The sequence below is a fragment of the Meleagris gallopavo genome, chromosome 13 (genome assembly GCF_905368555.1).
Source record: "Meleagris gallopavo chromosome 13, MGAL_WU_HG_1.1, whole genome shotgun sequence".
Classification (NCBI taxonomy): Eukaryota; Metazoa; Chordata; class Aves; order Galliformes; family Phasianidae; genus Meleagris; species Meleagris gallopavo.
This window is the reverse complement of record NC_139416.1, coordinates 2,252,841-2,275,446: the sequence shown is the minus strand read 5'-3', so window position 1 is coordinate 2,275,446 and position 22,606 is coordinate 2,252,841. Positions and strand designations below refer to the sequence as shown.

General features: G+C 57.1%; 2 protein-coding genes across 6 annotated transcripts; both read left to right on the top strand.

Moving 5' to 3' along the window:
* Positions 1–165: 165 nt before the first annotated feature.
* Positions 166–5,981, top strand: ZNF319 (zinc finger protein 319). 2 transcript variants are annotated; one of them, XM_085235141.1, is made up of 2 exons: positions 166–304; positions 1,959–5,981. In XM_085235141.1, exon 2 carries the CDS (start codon positions 2,366–2,368, stop codon positions 4,028–4,030), a length of 1,665 nt encoding a protein of 554 aa, XP_085091267.1. In that variant the 5' UTR covers positions 166–304; positions 1,959–2,365; the 3' UTR covers positions 4,031–5,981. The 2 variants fall into 2 exon arrangements, with proteins under 2 accessions (XP_085091267.1, XP_085091268.1); XM_085235142.1 differs by having other exon boundaries at positions 167–304; positions 2,105–5,981.
* On the top strand, positions 5,961–21,428 carry CNGB1 (cyclic nucleotide gated channel subunit beta 1). 4 transcript variants are annotated; one of them, XM_085235136.1, is made up of 34 exons: positions 5,961–6,084; positions 6,169–6,281; positions 7,030–7,189; positions 7,294–7,342; positions 7,411–7,492; positions 7,561–7,690; positions 7,858–7,900; positions 7,982–8,063; positions 8,598–8,679; positions 8,885–8,924; positions 9,012–9,147; positions 9,223–9,298; positions 9,509–9,545; positions 10,449–10,623; positions 10,894–10,998; positions 11,787–11,916; positions 12,026–12,074; positions 12,811–12,946; positions 13,757–13,822; positions 13,922–14,079; positions 14,521–14,697; positions 14,942–15,150; positions 15,650–15,700; positions 15,812–15,898; positions 16,211–16,275; positions 16,492–16,614; positions 17,309–17,450; positions 17,697–17,856; positions 18,176–18,273; positions 18,357–18,440; positions 18,511–18,629; positions 19,113–19,259; positions 19,358–19,553; positions 20,150–21,428. In XM_085235136.1, exons 3-34 carry the CDS (start codon positions 7,103–7,105, stop codon positions 20,384–20,386), a joined length of 3,558 nt encoding a protein of 1,185 aa, XP_085091262.1. In that variant the 5' UTR covers positions 5,961–6,084; positions 6,169–6,281; positions 7,030–7,102; the 3' UTR covers positions 20,387–21,428. The 4 variants fall into 4 exon arrangements, with proteins under 4 accessions (XP_085091262.1, XP_085091263.1, XP_019475204.2 ...); XM_085235137.1 differs by lacking the exon at positions 5,961–6,084 and having other exon boundaries at positions 6,139–6,281; positions 20,295–21,428; XM_019619659.3 differs by lacking the exon at positions 5,961–6,084 and having other exon boundaries at positions 6,139–6,281.
* Positions 21,429–22,606: the final 1,178 nt, after the last annotated feature.

Here is a 22,606-nt window from a genome sequence, read left to right as displayed (position 1 = left end):
AGGCCGCGGCCCCGCCCGCAGGCAGCGAGCGGGCTGAGCGGGGCCTCCCGCCGCAGGTGAGGGCCCTTTGTGCGGGCCTCGAGCCGGCGGGAAGTTGCCCCCCGCGCGTCCGCGGGGCCTCGGGGCGGCCCATGGGGGCGGCGGGCCGCGGGCGGGGCGGGCCCGGCGGTGGGCTCGGGCTGCGGGGAGCCCCGGGCGAGGAGCCGTTCGCCGCCCGCTGAGCCCGGCCTGGAAGTGCTTCCGTTCCGTCTGGGCGCTCCTTCCGAGGGATGAGCGGGACCCGGAGCTGGTCCCGGTGAAGCAGGTCGGTACGGGCTGCTGCCGGGACGGGATGGGGTGATGCTGGGATGGGATGGGGTGATGATGCTGGGACGGGGTGATGATGCTGGGAGGGGATGGAGTGATGCCGGGATGGGGTGGTGATGCCGGGATGGGGTGGTGATGCCGGGATGGGGTGGTGATGCCGGGAAGGGGTGATGATGCCGGGATGGGGTGATGATGCCGGGATGAGGTGCTGCCGCAGCCCGCGGGGATGGCACTGCACGCCGTGCGATGGGACGGCTGGCTCCCCAGCTCCACGACCCCGGCCCGTGCTGCAGGCTCAGCGCACGGTGAGCCCCGGGCTGCGGATGGAGGTCCCGCTGGGAGCCGGCCCGGCCTGCAGGGCAAAGCCGTGCCGCCGCCGCTCCGAGGGGGGGCATTGGGGCCGTATCCTGCCCTCAGGTCCTCCTCCGGGTGTCAGAGCGAAAGAGCTGAGCTCCCAGGTCTTGGCAGGACCCCGGCCCGGCCTACCGGGGGCCTCTGGGTGTTGTGCTGCCCAGATTTGTGCTAGGGGACAAAGTGATGCCGTGTTCCTGCAGGGCATCGAGGGGGCAGGGGCTGTATCCTGCCTGCAGCAGCTGCTCCAGGTGTCAGCACAAAAGGACTGAGGTCCTGGAGGAAACCAGCCTGGGACATGGGCCTCTGGGTGCTGTATTGCTCGGATTGGTGCTGCAGGACGAAGCGATGCCCTGCCCTGTAGCACAGAGGCACTGAGGGGATGTGGGTTGTGGCCCAGCAGTGCCTGCTGCTGCCTCTTGCCCAAGCATGGATGCTTCTGTGCTGTTAAAGTGTCTCATCACCGCTGCTCACCGGTGGAGTTAACTCTTCTCTTGGTCAATGCTGGATTTTATCTGTGAGAAGAACCATACAGCAAGGCCAATCAGTACCTCTGGGGCAAGGTGCTGGGCCCTAGCATACCGTTATCCTGAACTTAGGAGGAATGCTCTGCCAAGCCATTGCTGCAGTGCCTCTGACTGTGCTTTGACGATGCCTGCAGGTTCTGTTTTGTCTGTAGGCAAGGTAACACCGAGGGCAAACCCTTCTCTATCTTCTTTGGCTCTTCCTACAGGCAGAGGGGAAACTTCATGAGTACCTCCCTCTCTTGGTACTGTCAGAGGTTGATGTGCTCGATGCTGGGGCTTCAGGAGGAGGTTGGGGCTGGCTGAACTGCCTTTCTAGGGTGGGAATCTGCCCTGGTATTTGTGACATTTCACTCGGTAGCTTTTTTGCACAGCATTTAGCACACCCCAGCCCGCACAGAGAAACAGATGGATGTGCTCACCCTGCTAGAGCTGCTCTGGTGGAAATGGGTGAGCTTCCAGGGGAGCGTTTTGCTCTGACCCCACATTGCATCCCGGGCCCAATGGGGACTGAGGCAGCCTCTGCTGCTTTGTGGGAGAGCTCGCCAGGCAAACCCGTGGCTGTGTTGGCCAGGCAGGGTCTGTCTCTTTCTACACTGAGTTCCTGGCTGCTGCCAGCAGCATGCAGTGCTCCAGCTCTGGTCGGCTCCCCTCCATGGACTCCCAGGTGCTTTGCAGGGGTGCAGGAGAGTTTGCAAAGTGAGCCATGAGCTAACCTGACTGGAGAGCTGCCTGTCTGTCATCTGAGATCTGACATGAACTGTTTTCTTCTTGCAGGCAGAGCTGCTCCCTGTGCTGCATCGCTCGCCCTGCCTGTGTGTGAGCACATCACAGCCAGCACTGACACAGAGAAGGGCCTCCTCTTGTCTTCAAGGCACTTGCTTCTACCTGCCTGACTTTTTTTTTTTTTTTTTTTGTCCAAGAAAAGGAAGGAGAAAAAGCCAAACAGAAAACCGGAACACGCAGTCCACAAAGAACTTCTGCAGATCCAAGGAGGAGCCCGTGGCATCTCGGCCTCCTCGCTCCCCAGGATCCTGGCTGTGGGCTGGGTTTCCTGTCCTCAATTTCAGGATCGGTACAGGGAATCAGAGTCTTGGATGCTTTTGATTTTTATTTTTACTTGAACCTTTCTGACCGAGAAGCTGAAGCTGTCACTCCTAAAACCCTGTTTTTTTTTCCCAAGCATGTCAGAAAGCTGGCAGCAGCAACAGCAGCAACCGCAGCAGCCGCCGCCACCTCCGCAGCAGCACCACGCTGGGACCACCGCCCTCCCGGAACACTCCATCCCACCCAGCACCGCCGAAAACCCCCTGGGCTGTGCCGTCTACGGCATCCTGCTGCAGCCGGACCCGGGCCTGCAGCACCACCAGCACGCCCCGCTGCAGGCTGGGGAGCCGTCCCACAAATGCGGGGTGTGCGGCCACGACCTCACTCACCTCTCCAACCCCCATGAGCACCAGTGCTTGCCGGGCCATGACCGCTCTTTCCAGTGTACTCAGTGTCTGAAGATCTTCCACCAGGCCACCGACCTGCTGGAACACCAGTGCATCCAGGTGGAGCAGAAGCCCTTCGTGTGCGGTGTGTGCAAGATGGGCTTCTCCCTCCTAACCTCGCTGGCGCAACACCACAACGTCCACAACGGCAACGCCATGAAGTGCTCCATCTGCGAGAAGACCTACAAGCCGCCCGAGGCCGAGCACCCGCAGCCCCTCGATCCCTCGGAGAAGCCCTACAGCTGCTCCATCTGTCAGAAAACCTTCAAGCACCTCTCGGAGCTGTCCCGGCACGAGCGCATCCACACGGGCGAGAAGCCGTACAAGTGCACGCTGTGCGACAAGAGCTTCAGCCAGTCGTCCCACCTGGTGCACCACAAACGGACGCACAGCTCGGAGCGGCCCTACAAGTGCACGGTGTGCGAGAAGACCTTCAAGCACCGCTCGCACCTGGTGCGCCACATGTACGCGCACTCGGGGGAGCACCTCTTCAAGTGCAACGTCTGCGAGCTGCACTTCAAGGAGTCGTCCGAGCTGCTGCAGCACCCCTGCACGCCCAGCGGCGAGCGGCCCTTCCGCTGCGGGGAGTGCCAGAAGGCCTTCAAGCGGCCCTCGGACCTGCGGCAGCACGAGCGCACGCACAGCGAGGAGCGGCCCTTCAAGTGCGACCTGTGCCAGATGAGCTTCAAGCAGCAGTACGCGCTCATGCGCCATCGCCGCACGCACAAGGCCGAGGAGCCCTTCAAGTGCAACCTGTGCGAGAAGGGCTTCGTGCAGCCCTCGCACCTGGTGTACCACCAGCACGTGCACGGCATAGAGAACCTCTTCAAGTGCAACGTGTGCCAGAAGGGCTTCAACCAGTCCTCGGAGCTGCTGCGGCACAAGTGCGTGCAGAACGCCGAGCGGCCCTTCAAGTGCACGGTGTGCAACAAGTCCTACAAGCGGGCCTCGGCGCTGCAGAAGCACCAGCTGGCCCACTGCGCCGAGAAGCCCCTCAAGTGCACGCTCTGCGAGAGACGTTTCTTCTCCTCCTCCGAGTTTGTGCAGCACCGCTGCGACCCAGCCCGCGAGAAGCCCCTCAAGTGCCCCGACTGTGAAAAGCGCTTCAAGTATGCCTCGGACCTGCAGCGCCATCGGCGCGTGCACACGGGCGAGAAGCCCTACAAGTGCCCCTCCTGCGAGAAGGCCTTCAAGCAGCGCGAGCACCTCAACAAGCACCACAGCGTGCACGCCCGCGAGCAGCAGTACAAGTGCATGTGGTGCGGGGAGCGCTTCCTGGACTTGGGCCTGCTGCAGGAGCACAGCGTCCAGCACACGGCCGAGGGCGCCTACCAGGTGGCCGCCTGCTTGCCGTGAGCCTCCTGCCCCTGGTGGCTTTCAGCTTGCATGTGACGCTCCCGAGCCTCGGCCTCCCCTTCCCTCTCCTCAGCTGGAGGCGGCCTCCAGAGAGCGCTGGGGGAAAGGGGAGGTCTGGCGGGCGGGCGGGGAAGCTTTCCTCTGGCCTCTGTGGTCTGTACCCACTGTAGCACAGGGGTTGAAGGACGGTGTGAAAGGCTCAGAGAGAGTGGAGAGGAGAGGAGGGAGGTGATGAGAGGAAGCGATGCCTGGAGCTGCCTGGTGTCCCCTGGACTGTGCTTCCCGCTGTACCCATGTTGCAGTGCCGGGAGCTGGCAGGGCTCTGCTCGGCCGCCCTCTGCATGCAGCCTCTTTTCCCCGTCCCACCCGGTGATTCCTCTTGCAGAGAGTGCTTGGGAGCAAAGCGGAGCGCTCCCTCCGGGTGTGCAGCTCGCTGGGGATGTGGCAGGTTTCCATGCTGGGCTCTCCCAGTGTTGCTAATCCAAACTCAAACGAGTGACTCGAGGGGACCGTTTCAGACCATTAGCATTTATCGACTGCCCCGACCTCTCCTGCTCTCCTTTCTAGAGCATAGAAAGGGAAAAGCACCTCCAAAATACACTTCGGCATTGCTGCTCCTGCAGTTGGTGGCTGTCACACTTGGGAATAGTTTTGAGCAAGCCTGCCCATCCCCATCCCTGCTGGCAGTGAGGGAAGGGTACCGAGCACCTCACCATGCTCACAACCATGCTCACGCTCCTGGTTGTGAGCATGGCATTGACCAGCTGCCTCTGGAGGGACCTTGCTCTCCCGTGAAGACTTACCTCCATTCCCAGGCTCCTTCCCTCCCTGCTCTGCTTGGGCCATGAGCACACCTCCAGGGTCGGGCACAGGGACGTCCCCGCAGCTTGAACACTAAGGGGTGAGGTGAACACTACAAAGAGCCTGCAGCCTCAGGAATGGTCTCGGCCATCTCCGGTGGTGGCCCATGTGGTGCTCTGGGGTGTCTGATTTGCTGGGGGGAAACCAGTTTTGTCCAGAAGAAGTTGGGAGGACCCTTCCTGCCCCGTCGGGTCGGCTCCAGGGAAAGGGGAAGGTTAGCAGTGGATAAAGGAGGGGTTATTTTTCCCCTCTTGCGGGAGTCCTGATTTACCCCTTTACTCTTTCTTTACCTCTTCCGTTTTTCAGGTTTTGCACAGTTCTTGTAAACGTCACTTAAAAATAAATCTCCCCTAGCAAGGTTGGTGCAGCCTCAGGTGTTTTCCTCTGCAGGATTTTGCTGGCTTCCTATGGCCAAGAGCCCCATGAGGTGCCAGCTGGATGCCCTCAGGGTTGAAGGTGTGCCTGCTGCCTTGCTACCAGCCTTCCCCTCTCCGCGTTTGGAGATATCAGAATGTTACAACCCTCTGTGCTCTAGCCCAGCTGGATGTGGTCCTGGACTACCTGCCATATTGCTCCAGCTTCAGTGCAGGTTCAGTCTCAGCCCTCTTGTGCCCTGGGTTGTCCACTGGGTGAGCCAGAGGTGTTCCAACCAGCTCTAGTTAGCAAACAGCAGCCCGCAGATTGCCTGCATGCCGAGCTGGTGATTAGGACGAGTTTAAAGTCTAGGCAGATGGACCTTGCACAGAGCTGGGCCGTGCCTGCTTTGCAGATGGTGGACACTAAAAGGTGGAGAGAAGCTTCCAGTTCCATCTCCAGCGCAGAGGAGGAGCAGAGTGCACAGCCGTGGGGCTGGGGCACTCAGTGGCCTTGGGGCTGTCTCCACGCACAGCTTCCCAGAGCTGCAAACAGACCTTCCTCTCTGCTGCCCAGGGAAGAGGGACCGATGCTCATCCTAACTTCATGCTGCATCAGAGATGTAGAACTTCCTACCGAGTTTTCTGTCCGCGTTTCTTTTGTTTTTGTTTTGTTTCCTTTTTTTTTTTTTAAAGCAGTTTGTTAATATTCATTAAAGAAGTACTGTATAGTTTAACTTGATGTCATAGCAGATCTTTTAAACAAAAACACGCCGTGTCCCTGTGCTCACACAGGGATTAGGGGTGCTGGGAAATGCCGCTGGTGCCGCAGGGCAGGAGGTAAACGGATCAAGCAGCAATTGGCAGGCTCAGCAAGGGAAGGCTTAACCCAGCCCAGCGCAGATTTGTTGCCTTCTGCCCCAGATCCTTCAGGCCAGCACTGAGCGCAGCAGGACGGGTGCCTCACACTTGGGGTTCCTCCTTACACCGCATCCGGAGGGCAGCCAGGACCCAGCAGTGCTGCTCGTGCCCCCACGGTAAGTGCCTGGGGCTGACCTGCTGGCTGCTGGGCTTTCCAGGATGCTCTCAGCTGCTCTGTTTTGGGGTCTCCTAGCTCTGAAGTTGGGGTGGCAGCCAGGAGGTGGGCAGAAGGGGACAGCTGGTGTTGATAATCTCATTTGCAGGCAGCGCGGTGCTAATCCTTGGGGAGCTGGGGTGGGCTTGGGGTCAGCAGGAGCCTCTATGTCACGGGGTGTCCTGGGGTGTCCGGGGGCACGGGGTCATGGGGTGAGTGAGCTGCAGGCGTTGCCCCTGGGCTGCTTGCAGGAGCTGCAAGCGCTCCAAAGCGTGGTGGGAATGGCAGTGTGCTGCACGGTGTTCCTTGCTGTCCCTGTTGTCCCCTGGATAATGTCTCTATTCGCAGCTCCTTAATCCCTTATATCCATGGGGGGTGAAAGGCAATTTCTTAGTTGGTTTCTGGTCATCAGGCCCCTGGTGTGGGCTTTACCAACACTCAGGCAAGAAGATAGAGGCCCGAATGGGATGGGAATTTGGGGCAGAGTGAGGCTTTTTGGAGAGGGAACATCAGGAGATACCCTCAGCATGAGCCCTCAGATTCCTCACTCAGCTGCCACCAGGTCACTGTGCCACAGCAAGCGGGGGGAGAAAGGGACGGAGAAGTACAGTGTGTGCTGAGCACATGAGCTTAAATAAAGCAGGGAGGGTGGCTCGTGGCAGGAGTGAGGTGTGGGGCTGAGCCGGCCTCGGTCTGGCTGTGCCAAGCAGGAACAAGGAGGAAGGAAGCCCAGGACCTGTGCAAGAGGACTGTACTGGGGACAGCCGTCCCCACTGCGCGGCAATGCTGGGCTGGATCGAGCGGGTGGTCCCACAGCCCCCAGCACAGAACCTGTCTGAGGAGAGCCCTGCAGCCCCACAGCCTGCCAAGGTGAGCAGGGAGGCGGAGAGCCAGAGCCCATGGCATCCCTCCGGTGGAGGCTTTGGGGACTCCACCACCCAACACCTCTGGTCTGAGGCCGTCTCTCACCCCAGGTGCCAGCAGGGAAGGCCAGCACAGGGGATGCTGTGGACCGCGCGCAGGGTAAGCTCTGCTAAGTCCCCCACCCCCAACCTGCATGTGGAGCAGTGACAGGAGCTGCCTTTTTCCAGCTGTTATCAAAGAAACAGAGAAGAAGGTGGAATTCGCAGTCGCTGAGGACCCGGCCCCTGCATCAGCATCGGTGTTTGAGAGGTATTGGGGTACAGTGGGGATGGGGACACTGCTGTCCTGCGCCTGCCTGACGCAGCCCTGTCCTGCAGCGTGGGGAGCAGTGTGCTGTCCTGGATCTCCCAGGGGTTGGAGAAGGTGGTCCCACAGCCAGCACCGGTCCCGGGGTCACTGCAAGCGCTCGGGAAGAGCTTCGAGACCAGTGTTGATGTCCCCGACCAGGTGGGCCGTGGGCCTGTCCCCACATCCTGGCTTCTGTGTTCTTTTAGAAGATCCACAAACCAGGGGGAGATCCCTCTGTCCCACGTGGCTTCCTGCCTTCACCCAACTCTGGGCAAAGAGCAGATTTCCCCCCTTGCCCCATCAGGTAATACTTTCTGCCTTTTCAGACAGAGGTGCAGGTCCTCAAGGATGAGGATGAGGATGCTCTAGGTAAGGGAAGCAGTGAGCCCATGGTTTGAGGTTCCCTCCTGGTTGCCAGCTCCTGCACACCTGATCCTGCTCTCCCTGCAGAGATAACACCCTTTGACCCCGAGGAGGATGAGCTGGATGGCTGTGAGCTGGAGGATGGCTTGGGCACGGGCATGGAGAGCTGGTGGGTTCCCTGTGCACAGCACCCCATCAGCAGGCAGAGGGATGGCATAGGGTAGAGGGATGTGGAATATGGGATGGGCAGACATGGGATGTGGGATGCAGGATGCAGGATATGGGATGGAGGGATGTGAGGTGTGGGATTTAGGATGGACAGACACGGCACGGAGAGTTGTGAGATATGGGGAGTAGAGATACAGGATGTAGGATGCATTACTTGTGATGTAGGATACAGGACGGAGGGATGTGGAATGTGGGATATTGGATTTAGGATGGAGTGATGTGAGATAGGAGATGAAGGATGTGGGATAAGGGATTGTAGGAGGAGGGATTTGGGAGAAGGAATTGTGGGATGAGGCATGCGAGTTGCAGGACGCAGGATTTGAGGTCGGCATGGGATGTGAGATGCAGGATTTGGGATTGTCTGACACGATGTGGGATGGACAGATGTAGGATTGGAGGGATGCAGGATGTGAGATGTGGGACGGAGGGATGCAGGATACAAGGTGAGCTCTGACCACAGCTGCTCTCCCCTCAGGGCAGGAGCACGCGTGCTGAGCTGGCTGGTGCAGGGCTTTGAGAGGATGGTGCCGCAGCCAGAGGTGCCAAAAAGGCCCGAGGTGAGCACAGCTTTGGGTGCTGCTGTGGCATTGTGGTGCTGCAGCCCTCTCCCAAGCAATGGGGAGTTTCCCTGGGCATTCCCTGCCCACTCCAACACTTAAGCAACCCCCTGGAGCCAGACATGGTCTTGAGAGAGGAGGGGGGGAGGGCAGAGCTCACAGGGACAGCAGCAGCACATGGCCATGTCCGTCCCTCTGTCTGCAGCCCGAGCTGAAGAAGGAGCAGTGCAGTGCCACAGCAGGAGGTGAGCGCTTCGCAGGGACATGTAATGCCCCCTAAGGTGATGTCTGCACCGCCTGACCCCTTGCTCTTTGGGACCAAACCTGAGCAGGCACGAAGGGGACTAAAACTCGGGTGAAGCCCAAAGACAACATCCCAGGAGTGGTGGAGCCGGAGGTGGGAGAAGGGCAGCCAGAGCCGGGGACCACCACCCTACTCCCTCGGTCCCTGGCTGGGGACAGTGGCAGGTATGGGCTGTGACAATTCTGGTGGGGATGTGGTGGGAGCAATGTGGGGTCTGATGGGGGGTTTCTGCTTGGCAGCATGTTTGGCTGGTTTGTCCAGGGGCTGGAGAAGGTGATGCCGCAGCCCGTGCCCAGGGAGAAGCAGGATGTGCAGGTATGGGGTCTGCAGGGAGATGCTGGGAAGCAAGGGAGGTGTGCTGGGTGCAGGGCTGCAGGTGGGTGAGCTGGGGAATCAGTGGGGCCTCTCCCAGTGCGATCCTGCTGCTGGGTCTGCAGTGTTGCTGCAGGTGGGAGGGCAAAGCGGGCCCTGGGGTGGGCAGGGAGGGCAGGGACCGTGCTTGACACTGCCCTTTCCTCCTGGCAGGGAGCAGCCACCACAGCCTTCAGCCCTGTGGAGGAAAGTAAGTACTCACCTCTCACACCCTGCCCTTCTGTTGTCAGATTTTGGGAGAGGGTACCTGAGGAAAGCAAGCTCCTGCTGCTGGGGGGTTTAGATATCTGGCATGTGAGTGTGTGCTCTCTTAGGGAAGAGCAGTGGGGTTTGTGCTGCTGCTCCTGTAGGGCACCCCGAGATGCTCTGTGCCAGCCATGAGCGCAGGGAGCGAGCTGCAGCACAAACCCACAGCTCCCTAATGTTTTCCTTCTCCTTTTGTTTCAGGGGGCAAAGGGGCTTAGCGCCTCTGAAACAAATGGAAAACGAAGACAGTGGAGGGCTCCCAGCACATGGGATCGACCCATGGAGAGAGAGCAGCTGGGGAGGAAAGACAGCAGCACTGGGCACAGCAGGAACAGGGCTTGGGGCTCATGATTTGGGGTGGGCAGGAGCCCCAAGTGCCAAGCATTAGGCACACACCCCATCCCCATATCCCTTTAGGACAATGATGAAGTGACCCAACCGAGCCCCAGCTACTGTGTTTATACATAACACACCCCGCTGGAACCAGTAGATTGGGGGGGAGGGGGAGGGTGGGTTCCTGGTGGGGCCGTGGTACATATAATGCAGAGCGGATGGCACAACTGGGTTCTCTGCCCTTCTGTATTGCAATTTGTATGTTTCCTCTTGGTTTCACGGTGGATGTATGAATTCCCCCCAGTGCCCCACAATAAATTGGTTTTACACCACACCGATCTGTCCTGATTGTTGGTTGGGTACACGTGTGCGGGGCTGTGCACTTTGCAGCCCCATACAGGCAATGCTGGGGCATGGTGGGGTGCCAGGGGAGCTCCAGCAGTACCCGTGGCACTGCCCACTAGGGCCAAGCCTGGGGCTGAGCACTGCAGAGCTTTCCCCAATTCCTTTTCAGTTCATATTGTCCCTGTGGAGCCCCAAGAGATGGACCTTGTGCTGGAGGAGCTTGATGATGGCTGGAGTGCTGAAGGCATGCATGAAACAACGGGCTGGGATGACATGGCTGAGCTGGGGACACTGGGCTGTCCCCTTCCCCCCATCGAGGAGGAGCTGCAAGAGGAGGAGACCAGGTAGGACGGGGGGCTGCTTTCCTCCTGGCACTCTCAGGATCTATGGGATGGCCAAGAATGGCTCTTCCCAGTATGGCTGAAGGGTTTAGACCTCACTGCCATCCATTTGTCATGGGGTTCTGGGGAGGTTGTGGCACTGCAGCCCAAAGCTGTGGGTGCTCCATCCCTGGAGATGCCCAAGGCCGTGCATGGGGCCGTGGGCAGCCTGAGCAGGGGGGCACAGCTCAGCTCCATTTTATGCATTTCTCCCGATGAGCTGCTCCTTTTCAGGCTGTGGTCCTGCGCCCCGAGTGCAGCTGAAGAGCAGGAGGAGGAGGAGGGAGAAGAGGAGGAGAAGAAGGAGGAAGAGCAGGAGGAGGTGGAGGAGAGCGCAGGGTGAGTGCTGCACAGGGGAAGGAGACCAGCGTGCAAGCAGCGTTTGGCTCAGATGTGTGTATGATGCTTTGGGGGAGGGTGATTTGGGGATGCTTTGGGAGGATGCTTTCAGGGCAGGCGGCCATGGGGATGCTTTCGCAATCCGTCTGGTTGCTGGGTTTGCTGCTGACGCTCTCCCGGTGCTGCACGCGTCTCCTGGAGACGGCAGCTCCGGCTCCGCAGCCACCGTAGCAACAGCGGCCGCAGCCTTGGGCTGTGCCTGATCCCGGGGCACGGCGCTGCCGCCAGCTCCTTTACCGCATCCATTTGGGATCGCTGGGAGCAGGTCGGAGCTGGATGCAAAGACAGCAAGTGCTGCCGAGGAACAGTAGGTGCGTTTTTGCTTCTTTTCCTGCTGCAGAAAACAGCCACTGCAGGCAGCGACTTCAGGGCAGGGGGTATTTAAAGGGACTTTCCTGCTCTGTTTGTGGTTTCACTTGGTGAGATACCCAACCCCGCACTGTGGGTGTGCTTTGCACTCTGCTGTCGGTTCCCTGTGCTACAGTGGTTGGGTGAAGGAGGCACTCTCCATCCTCCTCTCTGCTTGCTTATGGGAAAGCACGGATGTCAACAGGTTCCTAGGTCAGGGTGGCGAGATCCTGAAACACCTCCCAGCCTGAAAGGTGTGCTACACCAAGATGTGTGCGCTGCTGTTGGAGCAATGGACGGCTTGGTGCCCTGTGGCCGGACCCCGGGGGCTGCCTCACCATGCCCAGCACAGCCCCAGCTGTGCTCTGTCTGTCCCGCAGGGCCCTACCCCGTTCCCTGTGCCCCTCCACAGATGAGGGGCCAGAGGACACCTTCTATGCAGAAGAGGCCCTCAGCTTTGCACGACGGGAAGAAGCTGAGATAAGCGATCTGGAAGGCGCTTTCATACAGGTACGGAGCTCCACGTGCACCCGGGGCTCAGCTTTGGTTCCGCAGCACCACACCACAAAGGCTGTTTTTCTCCCTCACATGGCTTTCTGTTTCCTTTTCCATTCTGAAGGTGCAAGAGCAGGCGGTGCAGGAAGAAACTGCAGGAGCAGACACTGCAGGTACAGCGCAGAGCGGCGCGGCATTGGGTCGGGATGGGCTGAGCACAGCTCACCGTGCTGCCAATGCCGAGGAACCACCACCAGCCCCGCGTCTCTGTGCTGACATAACCATCCTGTCTCCGACCCTTCTGTCTCTCATTGCAGCCCTGCCCCTGCTTGAAGCACCTAGGCACCTAGCAGCATGGCCAAGCGCTCCCGAGACGTTGAGCTAGACCGGCTGGTGCACGACACGCCGCCCGACCACGGGGACGCGTCCCACCCCATGCTAGAGCAGCTCCCCAATGTCCCCAGCTACCGCATCCCCGCCCTTGCTGCCGGCAGGTGGAAGGCTGGAGTGGTCAACCCCAATTTTTGCAATGAGGAGCAATCCCCTGCCCGCCCCTTAGGTATTAGGCGATGGGCTTGCGTGGCTTGGGGGTGGGCGCTGTTCCTAGCTGCTTCTTGTATAGAAACACAAAATAAAAGCACGCTTCATGTTGCAGCACAGAGGCTGGGGAATGATATTCCTCTTTTTCTGCTTCACCGTGATGTGCCTTGCTGGCTCAGCCCCTAACAAACAGCCACGAATGACAGCTCCCACTTGGCTGCCCCCAGACGTCCTGCTGAGCCCAGTGCACGCACACCTTTTCTCCCCAGCATTCCCACAAAACCACTCGTGCTGAGCAAACAGGAAGATGGGTGTCTGGCAGGGCACTGAGCTATGGGACACCCCTCACTCTGTCCTTGTCCCCCCCAGGGCTGAGGTGCTGCCCCGCTCTGGGCATCGAGGACGTGGATGGTGGAGGTGACCCCGTGGAGGACGATGGCACCCGCTTGCCACTGCCCACCCCCGGCTCCCCACACATGCTGGTGGTGCCTGGAGCCTCCCCCAGGTAGGGACCCCCGACCCCAGTGTGTGCTGTGCTGCCTCAGTGCTGGAGTGGGGAGTGAAGGATGGCTGCGTGGTTGTGTTTGCACGGCATGATGGAAAAAAGAAAGGCAGCTGATGTTATCTCCCTGGACTTGTGCAAAGCTTTCAACATGGTCCTACAGCATATCCTTATCTCCAAATTGGAGAAAGATGGAGATGTAAGGTAGATGTCAGGAGGAAACCCTTCCCTCAGAGGGCGGTGAGGCGCTGGCACTGCTGCCCAGAGCTGTGTGTGCCCCATCGTGGAGCTGCGCCCGGCCGCGGATGGGCACTGGGCAGCCTGAGGTGTGGGGCAGGCAGTCCCGGCAGGGCTTGGGGCTGGGTGGGCTGTGAGGTCCCTTCCAACCCAACCGTTCTGTGATGACTGCGATTCTCGGTGGCGCTGCCAGCTGCTGCCAGCAGAGGGTTGAGAAGCGCCGTTTAACCGCCTTTGAACGAGCATCCAGGAGCCGGGCTTCCTTTCAGACCGTCATCAGAAGTAGGAGATAGCAACTCAAGCTGATCCCACCTCAAGCACGCCCCACGTCTCAGACACGCTCAGAGCCAGGGTCCCAGCAACCCACTTGCATGGCTTTGGGTTATTCAGCCCCGAGCATCTTTCACGGCAAGGAAACAAACTCACTGTCCCAAAATGGGAGAGTTATGGGGCAGAGCTCTGTGCTGCCCTTGCACCACTCACACTGTGTGACATTGGCTTTGCTTCCCATCACAGGAGATGCAGGCTGGGGGTGTGTGGGATGCAGCTCAGCACAGCTCTGCTTTGTGTCTGCAGGAGGAAGGTGCCGGCCCCTGCAGATGGCCTGGGAGAAGGGAACTGGGACGAGGAGCAGCAGGACAGGTACATGGTGGCAGAAATAGTGCAGGTCTTGGACACACTGGGACATCAGAGAGAGAGGGAGCAGTGCTGGATGTGTCCCTGTGCTTTCCCACCCCACAGCCTGCCTGAGCGCATCGGCTCGGCCACCAGCCAGGGCAGTGCTGTCATCCACGACCGCCTGCAGGAGCTGGTGAGGCTCTTCAAGGAGCGAACAGAGAAGGTGAAGGAGAAGCTGACTGACCCCGATGTCACCTCTGATGAGGAGAGCCCTACAGCATGTGAGTTCAGGTTGGATTGGGAGGCTGGGAATGCCAGATTTGGCACCTGGAAATGGGGCAGCCCTGTCTCTATCTGCAGGGTAGGGGACGAGAGGCATGGAGCAGCTCCATAGAGCAGTGGGCATGGTCCTGAGCTGCTGGAGCCCAGGGAGCGTTGGGGTACCACACTCACACATCGGGTTTGTGTTTGCGTGGAGCCAGGGGCCTCGGTGCTCCTTGTGGGTTCCCTCCAGTTCAGGATGTCCTGTGGTTCTACAGCTCTACTCAGAGGGTGGCAAAGCACTGACACTGCTGCCCAAGAGCTGCGGGTGCCCCATCCCTGGTGGTGCCCGCGGCCACGGATGGGGCTCTGGGCAGCCTGAGCTGGTGGCAGGAGGGGTTTGGAACTAGGTGATCTGTAAGGTCCCCTCCAACATAAGCTATCCTGTGATTTTCTCCCAGCACCTTCCAAGCCAGCACCCACAGCACCGCCCCCACCCCCAGGGGATGCACAGGTGGGGGAAAAGCCAGCGGAGGATGAGCACTACTGTGAGATGCTGTGCTGCACCTTCAAGTGCCAGCCCTGGATGGACCGCCTGAAAAGCTACCAGTTCCCCAGCAGCATCGACCCGCTCACCAGTGAGAGATGGAGCATGGCCGGGCTGGGAGGAGGCTGGGTGGGACATGGAGGGGCAGAGGGGGCAGTAGAATTTCTTTACTCAGAGGGCAGAGATGCCCTGGCTCAGCTGCCCAGAGCTGTGGGTGCCCCATCCTTGGAGGTGCTCAGGGCCAGGCCGGATGGGGCACTGGACAGCCTGGTCTATGGGAGGTGTGGGCTTGTGTGGCAGAGGGATGTGCAGCCAACATGTTTCCCTGTGTTCAGACCTGGTGTACGTGCTATGGCTGTTCTTTGTTGTCCTGGCCTGGAACTGGAACTGCTGGCTGATCCCTGTCCGCTGGGCCTTCCCCTACCAGACGCCGGCCAACATCCACTACTGGCTGCTCATGGACTACCTGTGTGACCTCATCTACCTGCTGGACATCGTTGTCTTTCAGACTCGCCTGCAGTTTGTCCGAGGAGGAGACATCATAGTGAGTGGCAGCATGCACTGCATCCCACAGAGGGACGTGGCCATGGGGAAATCCTACCCATCACCCCCAGTAGCACCAAAGGTCTGGCTGTTGGTGTCTCCCACCATGGTGGAGTTGATCTTCACCTTCCCATTGGGGCTGGGTCTGCTCAGGGAAGATGTTGAGGTTTCTCCTGTAAGCTCTGATTTCTGTGGTGCTTGGACTGCAGTGCAGTTCCTCTGGGGTGAAAAATGAACAAGACTTGTCCTGAAAAAGGGTGAGATGAAGGCCTGCAGCCAGGTCTTCTGCTCCTTCTCTGCTCCCCTTCCATGCACAACAGGAGCAGGTTCCCCATTGTGGTAAAGAAGGGGAAAGCCGAGCACGACCACATTGGTGGTGACCTTGCTCTCTGCAAACAGCATTCGATCATACAGTTGTAGAATCCTTAAGGTTGGAAAAGACATCTAAGATAAGCTAGTCCAACCTCTCTTTCCCTCTCTTCCCTGCTATTCCCAACCAGAGTGACAAAAAGGCCATGAAAGAGAACTACCTGCGATCGCAACGCTTTAAGGTTTGGTGTGACTTTATTACTTTGTGCCTCCAGTCTGTGACATGGCCTGTAGTTCCACCCCACTGGGCCTGCAGGTCCCCATCAGTGTCCTTCTCTATGTGCGGGTTTCAGATGGACGTGGTGTGCCTCCTTCCCTTGGATTTCTTCTACTTCAAAGTCGGCGTCAACCCTCTCCTGCGTTTTCCCCGCTGCCTGAAGGTGAGTGGAAAAGTCCCACGCTGACTTGGATGGCTACAGCCACCTACTCAATGAGAGGATGCTGTGCAATGGATGGGAAGTCTTGTTTCAAAGGCCTTCAGGGGCTGTTGGTCAATATTTCCATCTATTTACTCTCACATTTCCAAAGAAGGGTGGGGACAGACGGAGCCAATTTTGCCTGTGGCTGTTCATACTATGAAGGGATCCTGGGCAGTTGGGCTCACAAGATGTTATTGTGGGGATGTGTCCCCTGGTTGGAGGCTTCTCAGGAAGCCACAGCATGCCAGAGCACTGCTCTCCTTCTCCTCCCAGTACCTGGCCTTCTTCGAGTTCAACAACCGCCTGGAGGCCATTCTGAGCAAGGCGTACATCTACAGGTGAGGGGGATAATTTGTGGAGGGTGGTGATATCTATCACTGTTTGTTACTGGGGAAAGTGGTTCATTTTGGCTCACACCAGTTCTGTCCTTCTGTCTTGCCCTAAGGCTACTGCTTGCTGTCCCTTGTGACGCCAGATCCAATGCCATGTGTTTGTCCCAGCAGACACCGTGTCTTCTTCCCTCCCTTTCACTCCTTGTACTTTTTGTTGTGCAGAGTGATTCGGACCACTGCCTACTTGCTGTACAGCTTGCACGTGAACTCCTGCCTCTACTACTGGGCATCAGCCTACGAAGGACTGGGCTCCACCACCTGGGTCTACGATGGAGAAGGAAACAGGTATGAGCCAGGGCTTGGGTCCTCATGTAGCACAGCATGTCTGATGGATGGGAGCAAGAAATGTGTTTGTTTGTGGCTGGGTCCATACAGACCTCTGAGGCAAGGGTCGTAGAATCATAGAACCATTAAGACTGGAAAAGACCATGGAGATCATCCAGCCCAGCCATCAACCCATCACCTGTGCTCACTATGGGGGGACCCAGGAGAAGATGTGGGGGATGCTGAGGGTGAAAGGGGTGGTGTGGGCAAAGCAGGTGAAGGGGCTGTGGCTGAGCTGAGACCTACAGCAATGATGAGTCAAAGGGGCTGCAAACTGGGAGCCCAGTGCTGGGGACAAGGATGCCATAGGAGAAGAGAGCACAGCACATGCAGCAATTGGCTCATGAGCTGAATGCTGCCTGGTGAGTAATGCCTACAGCTGTGTGTTGTACAACATGGGCAAAAGGAGATACCAAATAATGTTTAATTAATTCAGCATCATTCTCCTGTGCAGTAAATGAGAGCTGGCTGAAAAAACAAAGGCTTGTGCAAGTGTGTTAAGGGCTTACCGTGCAGTGTAGGTGGGACAGTGACTGTCAGTGTTTCCTGCTGTACTATGGGCTGTATTATGAGCATGGTGCACGGATGGTGAGCTCAGTCTGGGGGGGTTTCATGCCTGAAACGCAACCACAACTGCCTCCTCTGCCCTTCCCAGCTACATCCGCTGCTATTATTGGGCAGTCAAAACCCTCATCACCATTGGGGGCCTGCCAGATCCCAAGACGCTGTTTGAGATCGTCTTCCAGCTGCTCAACTACTTCACGGGCGTCTTTGCTTTCTCTGTCATGATTGGGCAGGTGAGTGGAGGGGGGCCCCATCTCGGATGGGAGATAGGCTCTGAGGTGGGGTCGGTCCACAGTGTTACTTCCATGTTTGTGTTCCCCGTGCAGGGGCTCCTTACTGCTCAGCAAAAGGGATGTGGTGGATGCTGGGAGCCCCCTGTTAGCACACAGCTGATGTCCACACTCCCTGAGCTGCTTAACCCATATGAGAGGTGATAACAGCAACTAAAACCATCTCTTCCAACTCTTCCTGCCTTGCAGATGAGGGATGTGGTGGGTGCTGCCACTGCCGGGCAGACGTACTACCGGAGCTGCATGGACAGCACCATCAAGTACATGAACTTCTACAAAATCCCCAGAACAGTCCAGAACCGGGTCAAAACGTGGTACGAGTACACGTGGCATTCACAAGGCATGCTAGGTGAGAGCCTCTTGGAGGGCCATGTCGTGCTCAGAGGGCCATCGTCATGCTCCATGTGCATTTCACTGCAGTTGCTTTGCTGAAATCTAGTTGTCAAAGAGCAGCCAAACAAACAGCACTATGGGTTTGGGGCAGGAGAGGTTTATTTAACTGTTTTTCCCTATGCATATATATGGTGTGTATGGTATTGGATGTGGGCTTGCACATGGGCTGCTAATGGGACGCAGAGCTGAGGTGTCACCCATCCCCACTGCAGTGCTGGGTGCTGAGCTCATTGGGAAAGTGCTGGAAACACAGTTTTCTATTCTGCATCTCGCAGATGAGTCTGAGCTGCTGGTGCAGCTGCCGGACAAGATGCGATTGGACATCGCCATCGATGTGAACTACAGCATCGTCAGCAAAGTGGCCCTCTTTCAGGTATGCCTGCAGGGTGGGCTCTGTCCCACGGTGCCCGGCTTCATTGGCGCAGGCTGACTGCTGTTGGCTCCGTTTGGGCTCAGGGCTGTGACAGACAGATGATCTTCGACATGCTGAAGAGGCTCCGGTCGGTGGTCTACCTGCCCAATGACTTTGTCTGCAAGAAGGTACTGAGCTGCTGTGTGGGATGGGTGACCCATTTCTGGGCACCCCGCACTGTGTCCATCTCTGTTACAGGGGGAAATCGGCCGGGAGATGTACATTATCCAGGCAGGACAAGTGCAGGTGCTGGGGGGACCTGATGGCAAAACTGTGCTGGTGACACTGAAAGCCGGATCGGTGTTTGGAGAAATAAGGTCAGCAAAGCACTGCTGGGAGGACACAGCCCCCTGAGGGGCCATGGGTGTGCAGCATCCTGCTTGCCTACCCATCATACTCAAGGCTGGTTCAAACTGCAATATTAAAACTTCAGAGGGCAGGTGGGATTTTATGTAGTGTTTCTTTCTTTAAAAACGAGGCTTGGAAAATTTCATTGTGGGTAATAATAATTAGACCCTGAGTCCACTAAAAGAGAGAACTGGAGGCATATGATGGGAAGGGGGAGGTTTTATAGTAAGGGTGCTGTGCTGAGCCTGTTAGAATGGCTTAGGTTGGAGGAGCCCACCCAGCCCCAACCCCTGCTATGGGTTGGGTGCCTCCCAGCTCACACTGCCCAGGGCCCATCCATGGGCATCCATGGGGCACCTCCAGGGATGGGCACCCACAGCTGTCTGGGCTTTGGCTGCAGCAGCTGAAGGTGACACAGGAGCAGTGCTTAAGTCTCTTGGTGTTCCACTCAGCTTGCTGGCAGCTGGAGGAGGGAATCGCCGAACTGCTAACGTTGTGGCTCATGGATTTGCCAATCTTTTCATTTTGGACAAGAAGGATTTGAATGAGATCCTGGTGCACTACCCTGAGTCTCAGAAGCTGCTGCGTAAAAAGGCCAAGTGAGTGTGGACTGCAGGATGGAGTGCTGGTCTGAGGTTTCTCAATCACAGCTGATCTAACCCTGTGCTGACATCGTCTCTTGTTGTCTTTGCTGCAGGAAAATGCTGAAAAACAATAATAAACCCAAAGATGAGAAAGGAGGGCCTGGAGACCCGCTGATCATTCCCCCCAAAGCTGACACCCCCAAGCTCTTCCAGGCTGCTCTGGCTGCTGTGGGGAAGGCAGGAGGCAGAGGGCACCTGGCACAGCTGCGCTGGAAGCTGAGGCAGCTGAAGGCGATGCAGGAGGCACAGGTCAGAATGAGGAGAGTGAGATGGGCAAACAGTTGGGAAGGAATGCACTGCAGCCTCGAGGCTGGTAAATACCCGGAGAGGTGCTGAGCACATCTGCATTCCTGCAGTGCTTCCTGAAAGCACGGTGAGGCTTCGTGCAGGTCCCTCTCTGGAGCACATTGCTATACTGATGCTATACTACCTCCTTCTCTGGTGGAGCCAGGGCATGAGGATGGGCCCATCTGGGCACCTCTGCAAAGCTTTTGCCAGGATAGAGCCCTCAGGGGGGCAAAGCAAGAGTTGGTGCTTTGGGTGCAAGGAAGCTTTGTTGTGCCTGTCTACCTCCCCTCACCTCAAAGCATGGAGGTTGCAATCCAGCTGCCCTGGGTGATCTTTGAGGTCCCTTCCAACCTGAGCCATTCGATCAGTCTCACATGGCTCACCTCAGGGAGCACGGTGAGCAATAAAGCTCCCCAAAACACTCCAATAAAGCACCCAAAACTCCCCTGCTGTCTTTGTGCAGCACAGATGCCGAAGTCTGGGGATGTGGCTGGGGTCCTGCTGTGAACAGGGGTCTCCCAAGGCTGATTTTGCCCTTTTTAATCTTTGTACTTCAGGATCCCAATTTCAGTCCAATACCACCAAAGTCACCGGTGCACCGGAGGTCACCCACTGCCTCCCCCAAAGCAAGGCCCCCTCCAGGAGAAGAGATATCCTCAAAATCCGCTGATAATTTAGTCGCTATCCGTGTGATTCCAACAGCCCAAGAGGATGAAGAGATACTTGCTGCTGAGATCTCGGAGAAAGAAGATGAGAAAGAAGACGAGAAAGAAGACAAGAAAGAAGAGAAATGAGAACCAAGCTGCTGTGGGGGCTGGTGGCACGAGTAGGAATTGGGCACATGCCTTGGGTAGAAGCTTTCAGTCATTAACTATTACTACAGATTGGAAGTAGGCATTGCTAAATAGGTGCTGCAGGTGGGCTCTGCCTTTCTTCTCTGCTTAGACCTTCATCCACTGCCAACAGAGCTGTATGAGGTGGTGAGGGGTGGGCACAGCTGCACGGGGGGTGGGGGTCGCCATCCCTGGGAGGTGTCCCAGGGTCGTGGGGATGTGGCACTGAGGGACACGGTTTAGATTGGCCACATGTGTTGGTGATGGTCAGACGAGATGGTATCAGTGGTCTTTCCAGCTTTTGTGATGCTATGATTTCAAATTCTGTGCTCTGGAAACCTGTTCTATAGAGCATCTGTATGCACGTTCCCTCTAAGTATCAGGCCTGAGATCTTACGGAGGGACAGCCCAGAAGAATCAGCTTTTTATGTCTCTGAATGGTTAATGAGTGGCTGCTCAGATAAAGCAAGTTTTTCACCTCCGAAGCTGAGTCACTCGAGGGAGAACAACAAGACTTCTCTGTTGGACCCAAGGTCGTTACAAGCAGCGGGAGAGTGACTCATCTGGAAAGGATCTGGGCTGCGATCCGGAGCCAAGCACAGACTCAAATCACCATGGTGAGTGCACAGGGGGACCCCCCCAGCCTCACGCTGCCAGCCAACAGCTCCTGGGGAGGGGGGAGAAACCCAAACTTCAAGGAACTCCAGCACGTCCCATGGGCACCCGCTGCCCTTAACATCGCATGGGAAACCCCAACCTCCTGCCCGCCTTCCTTTGTATTTCGTGTCCTCAGCTATTTGCACGTGGCTCCCTGCTGGGTAGAAGCAAAGTGCTTGGCGGTACAGAAATACCTCCATAAACAAAGCAGGAAATGTGGCAAAGTCAGGCTGATGTGCTGCTGTGATTTGATACGGTTTAGTGGAACAGTTTACATTGGAAGTGCTCTGTAACAGCTTTCATAATCCACCCTACCTACAATAAACACCACTTAGCTTACCGTTCATTTTCTGTGGATTTATTTCAGAATTCCAGGTTTCCTGTGCCTGGAAGCAGAGCAGCATGGGAAGGCAATGCAACGCTCTGTTAAAAGCGACACAAAAATGCTTCAGGAAAGGTTTATGCTCTGTTGGAATGAGAAAACAGCCTCCCAGCTTCCTGCAGGACTCACATAGGTAGATGGCAGAGGGGTGGAAAGAGATGATCTTTAAGGCCCCTCCAACTCAAGCCATCCTATGATTCCATGGAGAGGGGAAAAAGCCAACCCACACTGACTCACACGATACCCAGTGCGTTTCAGAGGCTATGTAATACTGCAGGTAAAATGTTCATACCTTTTTGTCATAGAATCACAGAATCCCCACGGTTGGAAAAGACCTCCAAGGTCATCCAGTCCAACCATCCACCTACTGCCAGTATTTCCCCACTAATCCATGTTCCTCAGAACAACATCTCAACCTTTCTAGAGCACCTCCAGGGGCGGTGGTTCAACCACTTTCCTGGGCAGCCCCTTCCAGTGCTGGACCACTCTCTCATTTCATTTTTCCTAGTGTCCATCCCTTTTCCTGATATCCATCCTGTTTCTTGATACCCAACCTTCTTCAGTTCCCAGAAGGAGGAAAGGAAAAAAAAAAAGCTTTCTGAAGTGACAAACGCTTGCATGAGGATTTGAGTTTTCAACACATGGCATTAGAAGATAATGGAAACATAACTGGTAATTCTGGAAGCACATGAAGGCTTAAAGCCATCCCCCACTGGACCTGTTTACAGCTTTAGTGCTTTGGAGATTATTCCCAGGTAATAATTAAGGTCGAGGTGGGGTTGGGCTTCCAGCCCATCTCCCTTTGCCATGCAGGGCTGTTGGGACAGAGCAGCTCCACGTTCGTCCTGCTGGCTGGGGGCTGGCCGTCAGTCATCCCTCTGCTGCAATCCACAGCTCTTTTGCTACTCGTGCAATGGGCACCCTTTGTGTTGGCTCCCACTGAGCATATCTTCACTGAATTTCCTCTCAGCTTTTGCTCGCTCCGTTTTGATGTTGGCTGAGCATTTTATCGATCCACAATGAGATGCTCTAATAATATTAATGCAGTATATGGAGATCTGTCCATGCAGCCACCATTGCCAGCCCAGCACTGATAGCTGTGCTGGAAATTCTGCATTGCAGTCTCCTCCCTCACTTCTATT